Raw genomic sequence first — 17,846 nt, forward strand, 5'->3', positions numbered from 1 at the left:
GCCGCCAGGTTAGCAGGGCTCCTGATAAACGCAGTCAGTGGAGATGCCCAAGGGCATCTTGTGCCAAGGGCACACCGCCCCACGTTGCTGACTGTGGCCTCCAGCAGTCTACACGCTACCATCTACAGCAGCATCCCAGCTCGGCGTGGTGGAGACCTCTTACCAGCTTCTTTCTGCAGGTTCCTCTCTATGTTGGACACACAGGACGCGCAGGTCATGCCTCTGACCTGTAGAAAGCACTTCTGTGGGGCCACGGTTTCGGAGGCCCGAGGGGACTTGGACACGAGGCCGGGGTTGTGGTTTGTAGGGAGCCCCCCGGGCTGGGGAGTCGTGTCCTGCATGGACACAGGTGCACCAGCCGCCGTGTGCCCCGTGGCGCTCCCAGCACTGTGGTTCCCAGCGTGGTTGTTGGAACAGTTTTCTAGGATAGAATGTCACAAATCATTCAAATTAGAAGAACGGATAATTTTTTTTCTGGAACAGGAGGCTCAAGCTTGACAATGTTCAGATGAAAGTTCCTGGAGAAGATAAAGGGGGTTGGTGTTTCCATCACTGTCTCTCCCTCCCCACAGCCAGAGGCACTCGATTCCATACATAGGAAAACACGCTGATACTGCAAGGACGGAATGTTCTGGGTAGATGAATGCTCTAACGAGACAATGACGGTTAACAGCAGTGATAAGAACGCACCAGGCACCCTGCTAATAAGCACATGTCTGGCCTCCTTTAACTGTTAACATAGCCCTGTGGCAAGTACTACTACCATCCCCATTTTACAGGTGAAGAAAAGAGTTACAAGAAATTAAATGCTTTGCCCCAAACCCCTCAGGCATGAAGCAGGGAATTGAGCTTCTAAACCTGGCCACATCCTGGTTAACAGAGGTCCTCTCCCTCCCCATGAGAATCAAAATGCCCCAAAACACCTCTGTTGAGTCGCTGGCCCTTTTCTCATCCTTTGTCTAGGTCCTACATACATTTTGGGCAGGAACGCTTTGTCAGCTGTACCCACTGCAAACATTGGCTCCCAGTCTGTGGTTTGCTTTCTCACCCTCATCTAACGGTATTTCTTTTGATAAAAGAAGTCCTTGATGTTAATGAAGCCCAACTTAGAGTCAACTAAACCAACTTCAATGGTGAGTGCATTTTGTGCTCTATTAATAGATGTGTCTACCGCAACACTGAAAATATTCATGACATTTTCTTCTAGCACCTCGGTTATTTTAAATGAACCTCCACATTCAGGCCACTGATATACTTCAAATTAACTTCTGTGTAGGTCTGAGGTGATAATTTCTTTCCATGTGGACTTCCAATAGTCCAGCTCCAATAATGAAAGTTCTCCTTTCCCCACCGAGTTCCAGGGGTCAGGGAGCAGACATCTTTGGGGGCCATTACTCCACCCACCACGCATATATAGACCAATGTAACTAATCATCGACCAGATCAAGATACAGAAAATTTCATCACTCCAAAAAGTCACAGTTTTGTGATGACACAAAATACCTTGAAGAGTATGTAGGAAAAAATGACATCATTTGATGATGAACTCTCCTTGCTTCAAACTCCACAGCTGCAAAACATAGAGGCTCATTTTCTGGAAAGTGCTAAAACTACTTCCACTCACTTTAAGAGTGCAGTTGATGGATACTTTCAGCACCTTCGCCGAAGACCCTCCAGTGCTCCAGCCTTACAGCCCTCCACCTTCTGGATGCAGAGACCATCACCTCACCCAGCACAGCTCTGCTCTCCTGGACTTTGTCCTTCTTCAGAATGACTCCACCCCTTGGATGTCAGCTCTTAACATTCTAGCTCCCACCCCCACCAAACCCCCCTGCACCTGTCCAGCCCCTCCCCCTTTTTCCAGTCCCTCACCACCTCCTGGATTCACTTGCCTTTCTACCCAAATATTGTTGTCAACAATTTCAGTAGTATTCGTTAGACCTCCAACACTGAGGTCTAACTCAACTAAATTCTGGGCTTCTGGAGATTGCTAAAAAAAAAAGTTTAGGGACTTCCCTGGTGGTGCAGTGGATAGGACTCCACACTCCCAATGCAGGGGGGCCTGGGTTCGATCCCTGGTCTGGGAACTGGATCCCGCATGCATGCTGCAACTGAGGAGCCTGCCTGCCACAACTAAGGACAACTAAGACCCCATGCAACCAAATAAATAAATAAATATTTTTTTTTAAAAAAGTTAAATAAATTAACAAAAACCCAAATAAGCCTATGCTACTGGGTCCTTGATCAACCTATGCCAACACTACGGGTGGGCATATAAATTGATCTGACTTTCTGGAAACCTATTTGACAGTATTATCAAAAACGGTACCTCTAATTGCTTGGCACTTAGTAGGGGCACAATAAATATTTGTGATGGAATGAAATAATGCTGATACCCTGTGACCCAGGGAATAATTAAGTATGTGCACAAAGGAGAAACAAATCACGTAGTTTGAAGACTGTCTTCACGGACAATTTTATTTACAGTCACAACAATCCTATCAGTATTATTTACAATGACATCCACACAAAATAGATGGGAAAAATAAAGAGGAAACGAAGTCATGGTACACCCATATGCTGGGATGCCATGCGGCCACTGAACGTGGTACTGCAGACACACGGATGGACCCATAAGTTACGTTTATGATAAGTCACAGGGTGAAAAAGAGATTACAAAACTATGTATGATACAAACCTATATATTTCTAAATAAAAATGATACAGGCTCTGGGAAGAGTCCGGATGAGCAGCTATGACATGAAGAACACTGTGTGGATTTGCAGGGAGAGCATTCCAGACAGAGGAGACTGCGAGCACAAGCCCTGAGGTGAGAACAAGCCTGGTAAGAGGCACTGAGACGGGGCCAGAAAGGTGGTGGGTGAGGGAGGGGCTTAGGGACCGCCATGAGGACTCTTCCACTCACAATGCAAGACGGGATGGTCCAGGAGGGTCAGCGGCGCGACAGGATGGCTGTGAAAGCTGGGCGGGGACCGGGCTGGAAGGCAGGAAGCAGGGAGACCAGTTTGGACCCCCTTCCAGGATCCAGGAGCAGAGGACGGTAGCCTGCACCAGGGTGCTGGCCTGTCTCCTCTGCCTGGCGTGCGGTCCTGCCCTTTCCTGCCTGCTCAGATCCTATCCATTCTGAAATCCTATCCACGCCCAACTCCATGGTCCCCCCTACATCATGTCCTTGGGAGCCCCACAAGCGGGTGTTGGATTCTCTCCTTCTCTTCTGAATCCCAAGAGCATCTGACCTACACCTTCCTTGTTACAACATTTATTCTAACCTGCCTTGGATGATACGAGGGGCCTCTGTGACCTGCTTCCCCGGAAGAGTGTGAACCGCTGTGGGCGGGTGCTGGACTGCCGCTGAGCACTCCACGGCAGCTGGCACAGGGCCCCGGCCCCAGAAGACCCCCAGCACGTGCGGGGGTGAGGGAACCGTGCCCTCAAAGTGACATCACTCACTTATGAGAGTGAGAGGAACATGCTATACGTAACAGGTGAATTTTCCTCACTTTGTATTCATGTATCCCATCCATCCATCCATTCATCCATTCAAAAACTACTTACCATGCAAACAAGTGAACAAATAACAGCTGCCTTCTACAACCAGGTCTAAATGTATTTTAGCTGTCAAGTAAGTGACTGAAACTCAATGCCTGTCTCTTGCCCGTATGCTCTCAGACCCTTTCCCTCCCTCCCTCCCCCTGCTCCGCTACCAAGGGGCTGACCCCTGCAAACCACTTTTCCCAGGCTCCCTTGTCAACTGGTTTCTGATTAAATTTGGCACATGGAGGTAACAAGCAGGAAACAACAGGACAGAAAGGGGGAGGACCCAAGTGTCTGCCATCTCTCCACCAGGCCCGGCTCCTGCCATAGCCTTGCCCTTGGCCAGTTCCCACCAGGCAAGCTCAGCCCCTGGGTCTTGTAAACTAAGCACCTGCCTTCCCTCAGACCCTCCCGCCTGTGGGTGGGGCTGCTTTCCTGTTTTTTAATTTCCTGTTTTCCCTCCCGTTCCTGTTTGGTTTTCCAGCTGTGTAATCTCTCTAAAGAGTTCCCTCCATCGGCTGACCTGAGACCCTGCCTGTCCCAGCCCATTATTTCCTTTCTCCTTCGTTTCCTTCACAAACACCTACTGTGTGCTGGGTGCTGCGGAGTCAAAGGAGAAACAAATCACATGGTTTGAAGACTGTCCTCAAGGAGCCCCTGGTCAATCCAGAATGGCCGACCAAATACAAATAATGCCTTTTTCGCATTTAAGTGGCTATAAGAGACAGTCACCAGCACACTTATGGTTTATCCTAAATTAAGACTGCCAGGTAAAATACAGGACATCCAGGTAAAATTGAATTTCAGATAAACAGCAATTTTTTAGTATGTCTCAAATATTGCACAGGACATACTAATACTAAAACATTACTCATTGTTTATCTGAAATTCAAACTTAACTAGGTGTCCTGTATTTTTTCTGGTTCCCTAAATACCTCTTGGGCTAAACATAATTCTCATAATTCTGGCCAATAAAAATCCCTGTTTTCTCTCCAGGTTTACTTAGTCAAGTTCAATTATTCTGCATTATGTAGTTCAATGCAAATTTCTTTTTCCTGCTGATAACTTGATTCCACTGTTTTAAGACTTTAAACCTCATACAAATATAGCAGATGGCGACTACATACTACATGTCTTACCTTCTGAGTACAGGATTTACTGTTCCAGTTTTCCTTATTGATTTTTCTTTAAAAAAACAAAACAAATCTCCTTCCTGAAACTTGGTACAAAGACAAAGCCCAGAATGGGGCCCAGTCACTCCACATGACTCACCCGCTCCCCTTGGGGGTGGGAGGTGCAGGGGCCTAGAAGGGCTCCTCAGGGGCGGGGGAGTGAGTGGGAGTCAGCCATGAGGGGCAGGACAGGGGGGCCGGCCGGGTTTCTGCCATCTCCCATGGCTCACTGGCTCACTCCCCCCCCCCAAGAGGGAGCCCTCCCTAGCCTCCCCCCTTCCCCCCCACAGGGCTCACACCTGCTGCCCCGCGTGGTTTCCCCCTCCCTGCTACCACATAAGCTCTCGGTGGGGGGGCGGGGAAGGTACCTCGCTGCTCAGCAGCCCACAGCTCACACAGGCCTGGTGAGGGGCAGAAACACGAAAGACGCTAAAACAACTTGCCGGGCTCCCGAGTGAAGGAAATGGAGGGGAAAACAGACAAGTGAGTGGCTGGCAGGTCAATGGGAGGGGACCTGGGGAGAGCCACCACCCTGGAAACTGTCTAGTGACGTGGCATCAAGGTATGTGGGCACCTCGCTTTGGGAAGGCTGTCACACACACCCCCTTCTCACAGCCATGGTCGGGGGTGGGTGGGAAGGGAAACCATCATCACATCCTTCCCTTCTTTCCCACTTTCAACAGAATGGGCTCCAGGTGGTGAGACCAGGGTCCTGTTGTTTTTATTATTCTGTTTTGTTTAGCAGAGAAATCTCAGAGCAAATGATGATGTTTCCTTTGGAGAGAGAAGGGCCAGGTGTTCCCAAAGTACTCTTTTTAAAAAGAACACAGGGGCTTCCCTGGTGGCGCAGTGGTTAAGAATCTGCCTGCCAATGCAGGGGACACAGGTTTGAGCCCTGGTCCGGGAAGATCCCACATGCCACGGAGCAACTAAGCCCGTGCGCCACAACTACTGAGCCTGTGCTCTAGAGCCTGCGAGCCACAACTACTGAGCCTGTGCTCTAGAGCCCGTAAGCCGCAACTACTGAGCCTGCACTCTAGAGCCCGTGCACCACAACTAGTAAAGCCCACTCGCCACAACTACTGAGCCCACGCACTGCAACTACTGAAGCCCTCGCGCTCTAGGGCCCGTGTGTTGCAACTACTGAGCCCGTGTGCTGCAACTACTGAAGCCTGTGCTCCCAGAGCCTGCGCACCGCAACAAAGAGTAGCCCCCGCTCGCCACAACTAGAGAAAGCCCGTGAGCAGCAACGAAGACCCAATACAGCCAAAAATAATAATTAAAAAAAAAAAAACACAGAATCAGTGTTCTCTTCAGAAAAGAAGCTAAAAATCCAAGGAACTTAGCATCAACCACGTACCAGCCAGGACGGAGGCCTCGAATCCCATGTCCTCCACCGCAGCTCGGAGTTCTGCTGGGTGAGTTAGAGATGGATCGTAGAGAACCGTTCCTGTCCCTTCAGCCAAAGACACCGAGATACGCTGCACTCCCTCCCTCTGGGACACCAGGCCCTCGACGGACTGGACGCAGGACTCGCAGGTCATGCCAGCGATGGCCAGCACTGCAGCGCAGGGCACGCCGGGCGCCTGGGGGCTCCTGGTGTCCGTCCCACTCCCTTCCGCTCCAGTGGGTAGAGAGACTTTAAAGTTCCCAGGTGGCAGAGCCTCAATGGCCCTCTGCAGGGTCCCTGGGGAGATGCGGGAAGGGTCGTACTGGACTTGGGCAGTCCTGTTCTCCAGGGACACTTGGATACTCTGAACCCCTGGCTGCTGGCCAATATTTTCTTCGATGTTCAGGACACAAGACTTACAGTGCATTCCATCCACTCTCAGATACAGGGGCACCCCCTGGCTCCCCGAGCTCTCTGAGTTATTGCCATTCTGGTTAACGGAAGCCAGAGGGGCCTTTGGGTGGATGCGCTGGAGCTGCCTGATGTCAATAGGTCCCAGGCTCACGGGGGCCACCTTGTTCTTGATGACGGCTTCAAACCCCATGTCGTTCACGCGGTCCCTGAGGTCTTGGGGTTGGATAAGGTAAGGCTGGTAAGTGATGACTGCCTCCTGGTTGCTGAGCGAGACGCGGACCCTCACAACGCCCTGCAGTTTCCCGATCTTGCCTTCTATGGAGCTGACGCAGGACTGGCAGGTCATGCCCTCCACCCGAAGCTTGACCACAGCCTCCAGGGCGGGCGAGAACCTGGATGGCCGGGAGGCAGCCTTTCCCTCCGCCACAGTGGCCTGGAAGCCCATGTCCTCAATCTGACAGCAAACCTGAGGCAGGCTCAGGACCGAGGGCACGTACCCCACCATGGCGCTGCCCTGCTCCAGGGAAACCTTAACGCTCATGATGCCTTTCAAACTAGACACCCTGCCCTCGATGGACTTCACACACGACTGGCAGGTCATGCCCACGATGCTGATGGTGCCGGTGGCCGTCTGAGAGGGGCACACGCCATCCAGGCCGTCCTCGTAGCCATTGTTGTCAAAGGCAAAACTCTGCTTCATCGTTGGCTCCCAGGCTCGAGCAGGCCAGGAAAGCTTAGGCAGGATCTAAAAGGAAGAGAAAGAACATTTTTTATCCTTAAAACTAAACGTTTTCTAAAATCTCCCAGCTTGTGTGGCACTGAGAAAATGGAAAACAATACCACTGGTGTCCAAACATCCCAAGAGTATGAGAACATCAAAAGAAGAGAAGAAAGCTATAAAGACATTACTTATCATATGAAAGGGTTCAGAGGCGTTCCTTCTAGCTCTGACTTTCTGTGATTCTGAACCCAGAAGTCAACTGCCCACCTTGGTAGAAGGCATGAAGGTTTCTGTGGGAAAGGAGAGCACGATGGGGCTGACCCGCATAGAACAAGCATGACAGGCCTATGACAGAGGCAGAGAGCACAGCAGCCCACAGCAGAAGGGCACAAGTCCCACGAGACCTCCCCGACTCCAGCTGACACCTGAAATCTCCCCACTGGACTTGGTCCTTTCAGTTTAAACTTTGGAGGTCCTGCTGGAATGCAAATACACAGAATAGGCCACACCCTAATTCTGCATCTCTTTCTAGAGGTGTCCATCTCACTCTCTTAGCAGGGGTTAGACTTAACAACCATAGGGCACATGTTCCAAATGCAGACCTCCCAGCCCATGGGGCCAGACCACAGTGCCTGTGAAAAAAGGTCTCGAAGGACGCCCCTTGAGCCACGGGAGTGAGCACAGCAGTGTCAAGGGGACCAAGAGGAGCGGGAGGGGGAAAGCTGGAAGAACAGGAAGTTGGGCTGAACAAGGCACTTCTAGTGCTGCCTCTGCTGAGTCCCTGCCCCGCCGGGTGCTCAGGGCCGCTGTAGACATTACCTAAAAACGACATGTGCTTCACCAAATTAAACAGATTCATTTTCTTAGTGTATCACAGCTCAAGTGTAGTTTCCTGATTTCTTCTCATGATGTGGCCTCAGCCATTCTATTAACAAAACTTCCCTTTCACAGGGTCCCAGCCTCACCACTCTCTTAACTAGATATAGTTTTTATACCAGTACTATTACCTGCTTCAGACATTTGGGCACAGGCCTTTATATATGGCACCTGATAAAAAAGCATGTCACTCGACACCTACACAATCCTACTCATCTTCAGCTGAAGGTCGATTACATGGATTGACCTTCTCTGTCCCTGTGCATAAAATGCTTATCTTTCCAACTTCAGATTTTGAGCAGCTTAACAAGATGAAAGTTTAAATAACTTTTAAAACAGACTATAAATATTCATTTGTATATCCACAGAGGAAATCACAAGCTAGTTTGGGATGAATAATTATAAGGAACTTAAAAAAATATTTTAAAATAGAGAAAAAGGGACAATTAAGTAATTTATGAGATAGCAACTCAAAAATTTGTTGGATTCAAAAAACATACTGAAATTATCTGTGGTGTAAATACAGAAATGTATATGATAAGGATGACATGGCATAACAGTATTAACGGACGACTGGGTAGACATCTGGGAAACCTATTTGGAAAAATATAAATTTGGAATCTATATATCAGAAGACATTTCAGACAGATCAAAGATGAAGATGTAAAAAGCAAAATAATAAAAATACTAGATGAAAACACAGGAGAATATCTATTATAATCCCAGAGTGGGGAAAGCCTAAATATGACAAAACAAAAGCAAGAAAATCCAGAAGCTATAAAATAAAAGTTTGGTATATCTAACCACAATAAGAGGAAAAAAAATTGTTCAAACCAAGGCAGAAGATAAACCAAGAGAAAAAAAGACTTGCTTTCACCTTAAGCAAATTAAGAGCTAATTCCTTTAATATATAAAGAGCTCCTTCAAAAAAGAAAAAGGCCAACATTCCAACAGAAAAAAGAAGGCAGTTCATCAAAAAGGAAATGCAAATGGCTTCTCAATATATGAAAAGCAACATTAAAGGAGAAATATAACATTCCAACCTCACATGTGAGGTTGACATGGTCTTCACCATTCAAGTTGGCACCCACTGATTCATTCCCCAGGGTTAGTGGGAGTGTTACCTCTTGGGAGGGCAACTTGGCAATATCTATTAAAATAACAAATTCACATATTCTTTGACCCAGTGACTCTCTAAGAATTTAGGCAATAAATATATTTGTTTGCATGCAAAAGGAAGCATGCAACAAAGATATTAGATGCTACAACAGATTGAAAACAATATAAATGTCCATCAATAGAGGCTGATAAATTACTGCACAAATGTACAATGGAATACTATCTAGCTCTTAAAAAGAATGAGGCAACTCTATAAACAGTGAAACAGACTGGTATTTAATATATAGTTCAGTGAAAAAAGCAAGGCACAGAATATACAGTGCATCTAGGAACTTCCCTGGTGGTCCAGTGGTAAAGAATTCATTTTACAATGCAGGGGACTAGGGTTCGATCCCTGGTCAGGGAACTAAGATCCCACATGCCACGGGGCAACTAAGCCCATGCACCACAACTACTGAGCTCGTGTGCCTCAACTAGAGCCCGTGAGCCGCAAACTACAGAGCCCACGCACCCTGGAACCTGCGCGCCACTAGAGAAGAGAAAACCTGCATGCCGCAACTAGAGAGAAGCCCACGCACCACAATGAAAGATCCCGCATGCCTCAACGAAGATCCTGCGTGCTGCAACTAAGACCCAACACAGCCAAAAATAAATTAAATAAATAAATAATTAATAAATCTTTTACAAGAAAAAAGAATATATAGTGCATCTAGTATTTCGGTTATCCGCTGCTCATGACAAACCAAACTCAGTGCCTTCTGATGACAGCTCACAGTTTTTCAACTTGGACAGGGTTTGGCAGGGAAAGCTCGTCCCTGAGGTGGCCTGAATGGGGCTGGAGGTTCCACTTCCAAGAAGATGGCTCATTCATCACATGGCTGGCAGGTTGATGGTGGCTGCTGTTGGCAGGGACCTTGGTTCTCTTCCATGTAGCCTCTGCACATGGCTAGGCTGGCTACCTCACAGTTGGGTGTTTCTGGGTTCTGAGAGGGAGTGTCACAATAGCTAGCATTCACAGAGAACAAGTCCCAGTGTGCAAGCACTTCGCAAGCCTCTGCTTGCATCACACCTGCTAATCCACCATTGGCCAAAGCCAGTCACGTGGCCAAGCTCAGTCAAGACGGGAGAGAATTACATAAGTGTTTACATACAAGGAGGTGGAGTTCACTGGGAGGACCACCAATATATGTCTATCACAGCATGCTAGCACTGTTTGTGAGAGAAAAAGAATATTACACACGCAGATGTTTATGCATGTATGGAGTTACCTTTGGAAGAATATATAAGAAGCTGGCACAGAGTTTGTGGACTGGGCAGCTGAAGGGGTCAGGCAGCTGGGGTACAGGAGTGGCAAGGAAGAGTTACTGTTCACTGTACAACTTACGGTACAATGTACATGTGTTACCGAATTCTAAAACATAATTAATTTAAACATTAAATTAAAATAATGTGAGCATAAAGGAGATCCGCAGCAGCGACTTGATTGTAACTGGTATGAATTAAATACTTATTTAACTGAAAAAAGATGCAGGTCACGGGGAAAGACTGTGGTTAAGACTGTGCACTTCCACTGCAGGGGGCCTGAGTTCAATCCCTGGTCGGGGAACTAACACCCTGCATGCCACTTGGTGTGGCCAAAAAAAAAAAAAAAGATACAGGAAAAACTAAGAAGATATTCTAAAGATATTTAGATACTTCAATACAGTATCTTAGTAAAGCAGAAATTACCTCCTTATAAGACATAACTGTCAATCACCCAGTCTGTTGGAAAAACAAATCCCTAATGATTTACTACCCAATTTATTTTTCTTGGTCCCAGGTCGAGCTACAACTCACCAAACCCAAGCCACAAAGCTGGCTCTTAATCCCTGGATTATTGATTCTATGTTCCTGCTAAAGGAGTTTGCAGAAGTGTTGGAAGCTATTTGTTTGTAGCAAATAATACTCAGAGGTCTCCCTTCTACAAAGGCAGGCTTCTAAAGACAAGCAGTTACAGAAGACAAAGCTTTGCAAATAACATAACTTTATGAAACACCAGCGTACCTGTTGGTTTAGGGGCAATCTCATAACAGTTGTTGGGTATCTGGATCGTTTTTAAGTGTACACACATACTGTGCTTTTAATTCTGTTCTTCAATGAAGACAATCTCTGGGGTGGGGAAAAACTCCCCTACTGAGTTCAAACAAACAAACATGTCAAAAAAAAAACCCCACAAACATGTCTAGGTTTAAGGGCTCATCAGAAGCAATGGACATTGGAGAGTGGGCCCAGGGTACAGACTGTGTGTCCAGGGAAAACGTGGTAGAATTCCCAGTGTTGTCTAAGTCCCACTAAATTATACACTCCTTGAGGACAAACACTGGGGACTTCTTCTGCAGGCCCAACATCAGGTTGCTGGCTTCTGAATTTTCAATAAACTATTAGTACGGTAGGCATGAGGTTGAGAAGCGCCTGGAAACACCAGAGAAGAGGGTAATTCCACAGAGAGGAATCCAAAAATGAATTTCAATTCTTTGCCACCTCTCTAGGCGGCCTGGTCACATGGAATTTGCTGAGAGTACCAGAGCTTTTAAACGAAAAGATAGGGAAAGGTATATAAACTCTTGATTTGCTAAGATGGAGCCAGGAAAGGAAAATAAGACCTTCAGATAGGCCAGTCTAGTATGAAGAAATTGGAAATGGGGTGGTATGTTTTTTTTTTGTTTGTTTGTTTGTTTTTTTTAAGAAATTCACGTTCTTATTTATTGATTGATTGATTGATTGATTGATTGCTGTGTTGGGTCTTCGTTTCTGTGCGAGGGCTTTCTCTAGTTGTGGCAAGCGGGGACCACTCTTCATCGCGGTGCGCGGGCCTCTCACCATCGCGGCCTCTCTTGTTGTGGAGCACAGGCTCCAGACGCGCAGGCTCAGTAATTGTGGCTCACGGGCCCAGCTGCTCCGTGGCATGTGGGATCCTCCCAGACCAGGGCTCGAACCCGTGTCCCCTGCATTGGCAGGCAGATTCTCAACCACTGCGCCACCAGGGAAGCCCCGGGTGGTATGTTTTAATGAAAGTTTTCAAAGCCAGACTGAAATTGCAAAGCCCAGAAATGACATGCCTTGTAGAAAATGGCTGTGATCACAAGTCAAAGAGCAATACTACTACATGTACAAGGGAAGAACCACTAGCCACTTCTGAGCTCTCTTAGTTACAGGTGGATCCCCATCATCCTTAAATTGGATACCACTCACCCACTTATCCTGAGACTTCTTTCACTTTGAAGGATATGGAACACCCTTAACAACTTATGAGGCAAAAACGTTATACGTGCCTGCAAATTTTCCAGTATATAACCTCCACCCCATACAACCCTATACACCTGAACTTTCATGGAATTCAAAATACAGAAAGGTCCTGATTTTTTCATATGTACACAGACCCAACAGTAGCAAGTAGCTAATGATTCTCGGCGTTACTTTATGAGGATGACATTTTATATCCCTACTGCTCAAGATAATTCTGTAAGTAGATATTCTTATCACCGTTTTACTGCTGAAACACTCAGAGGTTCATCCAAGGTTATTTAAATAACGGAGCTGGGATCTAAATCCAGCCCAAAGTCCAGCAGGCTTTCTATTTTTTTAAAAGAAATTTGAAGGTTACTTTTTCTTTTTAGCCATGTTAATTATGGGAAGAGACTACAATGCTGAAAAGCAAAATGAAGAAAACAGAAAAATAGCCACATACTACTATAGGGGAGCAGAATTTACCACCCTAAAATACATCTCTTTGGCATATTGTCTTAAGTGAGTTATTTTCTGGTAAACAGCAGACAGTGAAAGGGCTCTGAAAACCAAGTAGGAACTGCCTTTTTGTAAGAAACACGTATTTGTAAGGGAAATCTCCATTTGTAAGGGTATCTCCTGCTCTGTCCCTGGAGGAGGAGGCTGACCAAATCTCTAGAAACTCGATTTATCAATGGAGAAGGAAATGACTGAAATGTGTACCACAATCACCCTTGTTTACTGTGCTTTTCCTGGTAACTTCCCCTAACTGACTCTCCCCACTCTCAACAGCCTCTTCTGTCTTTGGCTGAGGATGGCATTTAAGGTGTGGGCTTTGGCCATCTTTGTGAGTTAATTTTTCTTGGTCTCTCCCACGTATTCACGTTATTAAACTTCTGTTTGACTTTCTCCTGTTAATCTGTCTCTTGTCAACTTCATTCTTAGACCAGCCAGAAGAACCCAGAAAGGTAGAGGAAAACGTCTTCCTCCCTGACACTACCTATCAGGTTGTTGTTACATCCAGGTGAGTGAGCACAGCATGGAGGTGAGGGTGTGGCTAAGATCACTGGTCGGCCTGGGTCTAGGCCTGGCCTGCAACCCTTAGTATCTGTTCTATTCTCTGGCTGCGTTGGGTCTTCGTTGCTGCGCGGGCTTTCTCTAGTTGCGGCGAGCGGGGGTTACTCTTCGTTGTGGTGCACGGGCTTCTCACTGCAGTGGCCTCTCTTGTTGCAGATCACGGGCTCTAGGCACACAGGCTTCAGTAGTTGTGGCTCGCGGGCTCTAGAGAGCAGGCTCAGTAGTTGTGGCGCACGGGCTTAGTTGCTCCGCGGCATGTGGGATCTTCCCGGACCAGAGATCGAACCCGTGGCAGGTGGATTCTTAACCACTGCGCCACCAGGGAAGCCCCTCTGCTCTATTCGTATCTGAGAATTCTCTGGGCATCGGAGATTCACGGGGAAGAAGGTGCAGAAGTGACTCAAGAAAAGATCCCACCCAAACCACCCCAGGCAAGTGGGTGTCGGTCTCTAAGACCCCCAAAGACCCCCACTGAAGAAGAATCAATGTACCCATGTTAAACCTGTACGTACATAGATTTAAACGAATACATACTTAGGTATTAATACACAAAATTGAGGTTATCTACGGGTGAGTTATGACACTCTGATTTTTCACTATCTGTATATACTTTCCAACTGGTAAAACCTGAATGAAAAAACAGACAAGTACTACTTTTATACCAGAAAACAAATGTGGTTTTTCAGTTCCTCTAAGGCAAGGAAGAAAATGTTTCGCTAAACCACACTGACATAGGCAGCGATAACATTATCATTGTGATAAAGATGACAGCAATGATGAACAGATGACATATTTCTTTCTTTTTTTTTTTTTAATGCTATTCTTGTCTGCTTACATTCTTTTTATGTATGTATGTATGTATGTATGTATGGCTGTGTTGGGTCTTCGTTTCTGTGCGAGGGCCTTCTCCAGTTGTGGCAAGCGGGGCCACTCTTCATCACGGTGCGCGGGCCTCTCACTATCGCGGCCTCCCGCTGCCGAGCACAGGCTCCAGACGCGCAGGCTCAGCAACTGCGGCTCACGGGCCGAGTCGCTCCGCGGCATGCGGGATCCTCCCAGACTAGGGCTCGAACCCGCGCCCCCTGCACCGGCAGGCAGACTCCCAACCACTGCGCCACCAGGGAAGCCCCAGATGACATATTTCTACATGGCTTTATCCTCTAAAGAACATTTTCACATCTATGTGTTTAAATACCGGCCCTTCCGATTAGTTGTGAATTTCTTGAAGGGATGTCTGACAGTCTTGCGTAGGAGTTCCAGCCTTGTGTGAGCAAATCCAAGCCTCAGGTTTCTTAGGTGTAAAAGGAGGTAACAATAACGCCCACCCCAGTTCTGCAGGGAGGCCTGAATGCTAAGAGGACTTAAAAGGCTAACGTCATAAATGTTTGAAAATGACTGACTATGAAGACAAACATGGCCTCATTTGATCTTCAAAAGTGGTCCAGGGAAGTAGGCAGGGAACTTGTTATTCTCCACCGTTTTACTGATAAGAACTAATCATTAAAACTTGTGTACATATTCCCCCACGCCCGCCTCAACCCCTTCAAACTGTCCTTTAACACTGGCTCACAAAGGTCCAGAAAGAACTTCCAGTGAGAATTATTTACAGTTTGTGTACTGAAAAAACAAGCCAAAACTCAGGTATTAATTAGTTCAGACACCGAAGAGGGCGCACAGTGTGCCTGGATTGTGTGGGCTCCAGCCTGACCTCTGGCCTCAGGGCCTCCCCCAGCCCTGCTGTTCACTGCGTACTTTCTGGGAAATTCCACGCAAATGACCATTTACTGCCTGTTTCTTTCTCTTGATCACGATGAGGAAAAATATAAACCCTTACTGAAAAACTGAAGGCACTGTATCATTATTTGCCCAGGAGAAAAAAAGAGAATAAAATTAACAACAAATAAAATTAACAAACCTCAGCACATACAGACAACATAGGTTGTTTTCCACGTACAAAAAAAATAAAAATTTAGAAATTCACAAACTCTAAGACCTCTCCAAGAAGCACTTCCCAATAGTACCTCAGAAACCCTGTTCACAGTCTCACTGCACAGCTTCACTATCAGCCGTTCCAGAGAATTCCGTTGCTTTTAACTTACACCTACTGTAACAATTATTCCATCAGACATTTATCAAGTAATGGCATTTTTTTCTGCTTCAGAATCTTCTCTGATAACACTCTATATTTCAAGCCTCTCCCAAACAAAGAAATTTTAAATAGCAGGCCTGTCACTATCAAGCAACTGTCATTATCTTAGAATATTTTTTTACATTTGAATGAAACAGTCTGAGTGAGAACCATAAGGTCATAATTCCCTAGTCATTTCCCAGAATGATGGTAAGATCATGATATAAAAGACCTACATTAGATACATGCAATGTTATGACTGGTTAGAAAAAAATGTCAGACAAACAATGTTAAGTTAATTCGGGTATTTATATTATGTGATGGAAGTCAACGAACTTGGGATTATTCTTCTTGTTAATTATTATTATTGATAAATTGCATATGGTCATCAGATTTGATGAAATAATGCCACTATTTTATCACACAGAAATGTATACTATAATGGCTAATGAAGGTAGTGGTTTCTACCTAGAATTATAGGTATGACCAGCTGTACAGAAAACAAATATTCCTTTGAAAGACTTAGGTATAAACTTAATATTTATAATTTATGCTAATCTATAAATGCACGATAGGAACCTGCTACTTAAAATAATCAGAAAAAGAAATGTAAGTGGTTGATAAACCTTTGCAAAAATAATAATAATAATATACAGTCAATTAATATTTGATAAGGGAGCCAAGAATACTTAACAGAGAAAAGGCAGTCTTTTCAATAAGTGGTGCTGGGAAACTGGGTATTCACATGTAGAATGAAAGAATGAAATTGGGACCCTGTCTTACACCACTCACAAAGATTAACTCTAATGGGTTAGAGACTTACGTGCAATACCAGAAACCATAAAACTCCTAGAAGAAAACATAGGGAAAAAAGCTCCTTGACATGGGTCTTAGCAATGATTTTTTGGATATGATATGGAAAGCGCAAGCAACCAAATAAAAAATAAACAGATGGAACTACATCAAACTAAAAAGCTTCTACACAGCAAAAGAAACAATCCACAAAATTAAAAGACGGCCTACAGAACGGAAAAAAATATTTGCAAACCATATCTCTGATAAAGGGTTAATGTTCAAAATACATAAAGAATTCATACAACTGGGCTTCCCTGGTGACACAGTGGTTAAGAGTCTGCCTGCCAGTGCAGGGGACACAGGTTTGAGCACTGGTCCGGGAAGATCCCACATGCCGCGGAGCAACTAAGCCCATGCGCTGCAACTACTGAGCTTGTGCTCTAGAGCCGGTGAGCCACAACTACTGAGCCCGCATGCCACAACTACTGATGCCCATGCGCCTAGGGCCCGTGCTCCACAACAAGAGAAGCTGCCGCAATGAGAAGTCCGCGCACCACAACAAACAGTAGCTCCCGCTGGCCGCAACTAGAGAAAGCCCGCGGGCAGCAACGAAGACCCAACACAGCCAAAAATAAATAAATAAAATAAATTTAAATAAAGAATTCATACAACGCAATAGCAAAAAAAAATTAATCCAATTAAAAATAGGAAGAGGAACTGAATATTTTTCCAAAGACATACAAATAGCCAATAGATGCATGTAAAGGTGATAAACATCACCAATCATCAGAGAAATGCAAATCAAAACCACAATGAGATATGACTTCATACCTGTTAGAATGGTTATCATCAAAAAGGCAAGAGATACCACCATATGACCCAGCAATCCCACTACTGTGCATATACCCCGAGAAAACCATAATTCAAAAAGAGTCATGTACCACAATGTTCATTGCAGCTCTATTTACAATAGCCAGGACATGGAAGCAACCTAAGTGTCCATCGACAGATGAATGGATAAAGAAGATGTGGCACATATATACAATGGAATATTACTCAGCCATAAAAAGAAAGAAATTGAGTTATTTGTAGTGAGGTGGATGGACCTAGAGTCTGTCATACAGAGTGAAGTCAGTCAGAAAGAGAAAAACAAATACTGTATGCTAACACGTATATATGGAATCTAAAAAAAAAAAAATGGTTCTGATGAACCTAGGGGCAGGACAGGAATAAAGATGCAGACATACAGAATGGACTTGAGGACACGGGGAGGGGGAAGGGTAAGCTGGGACGAAGTGAGAGAGTGTCATGGACATATATACACTACCAAATGTA

At 45.7% G+C, this 17,846-nt stretch overlaps 1 protein-coding gene across 1 annotated transcript in view; it reads right to left on the bottom strand.

Annotated features, from left to right (window-relative positions):
• Positions 1 to 17,846, bottom strand: part of ATP7B (ATPase copper transporting beta) — a 77,142-nt gene that overhangs the window by 32,002 nt on the left and 27,294 nt on the right. Inside the window, 2 exon segments of the mRNA XM_061171123.1 lie at positions 164 to 421; positions 6,088 to 7,276. Of these exon segments, the coding sequence (XP_061027106.1) occupies positions 164 to 421; positions 6,088 to 7,276 (1,447 nt within the window).

Source organism: Eubalaena glacialis, chromosome 16 (genome assembly GCF_028564815.1).
Source record: "Eubalaena glacialis isolate mEubGla1 chromosome 16, mEubGla1.1.hap2.+ XY, whole genome shotgun sequence".
Classification (NCBI taxonomy): domain Eukaryota; kingdom Metazoa; phylum Chordata; class Mammalia; order Artiodactyla; family Balaenidae; genus Eubalaena; species Eubalaena glacialis.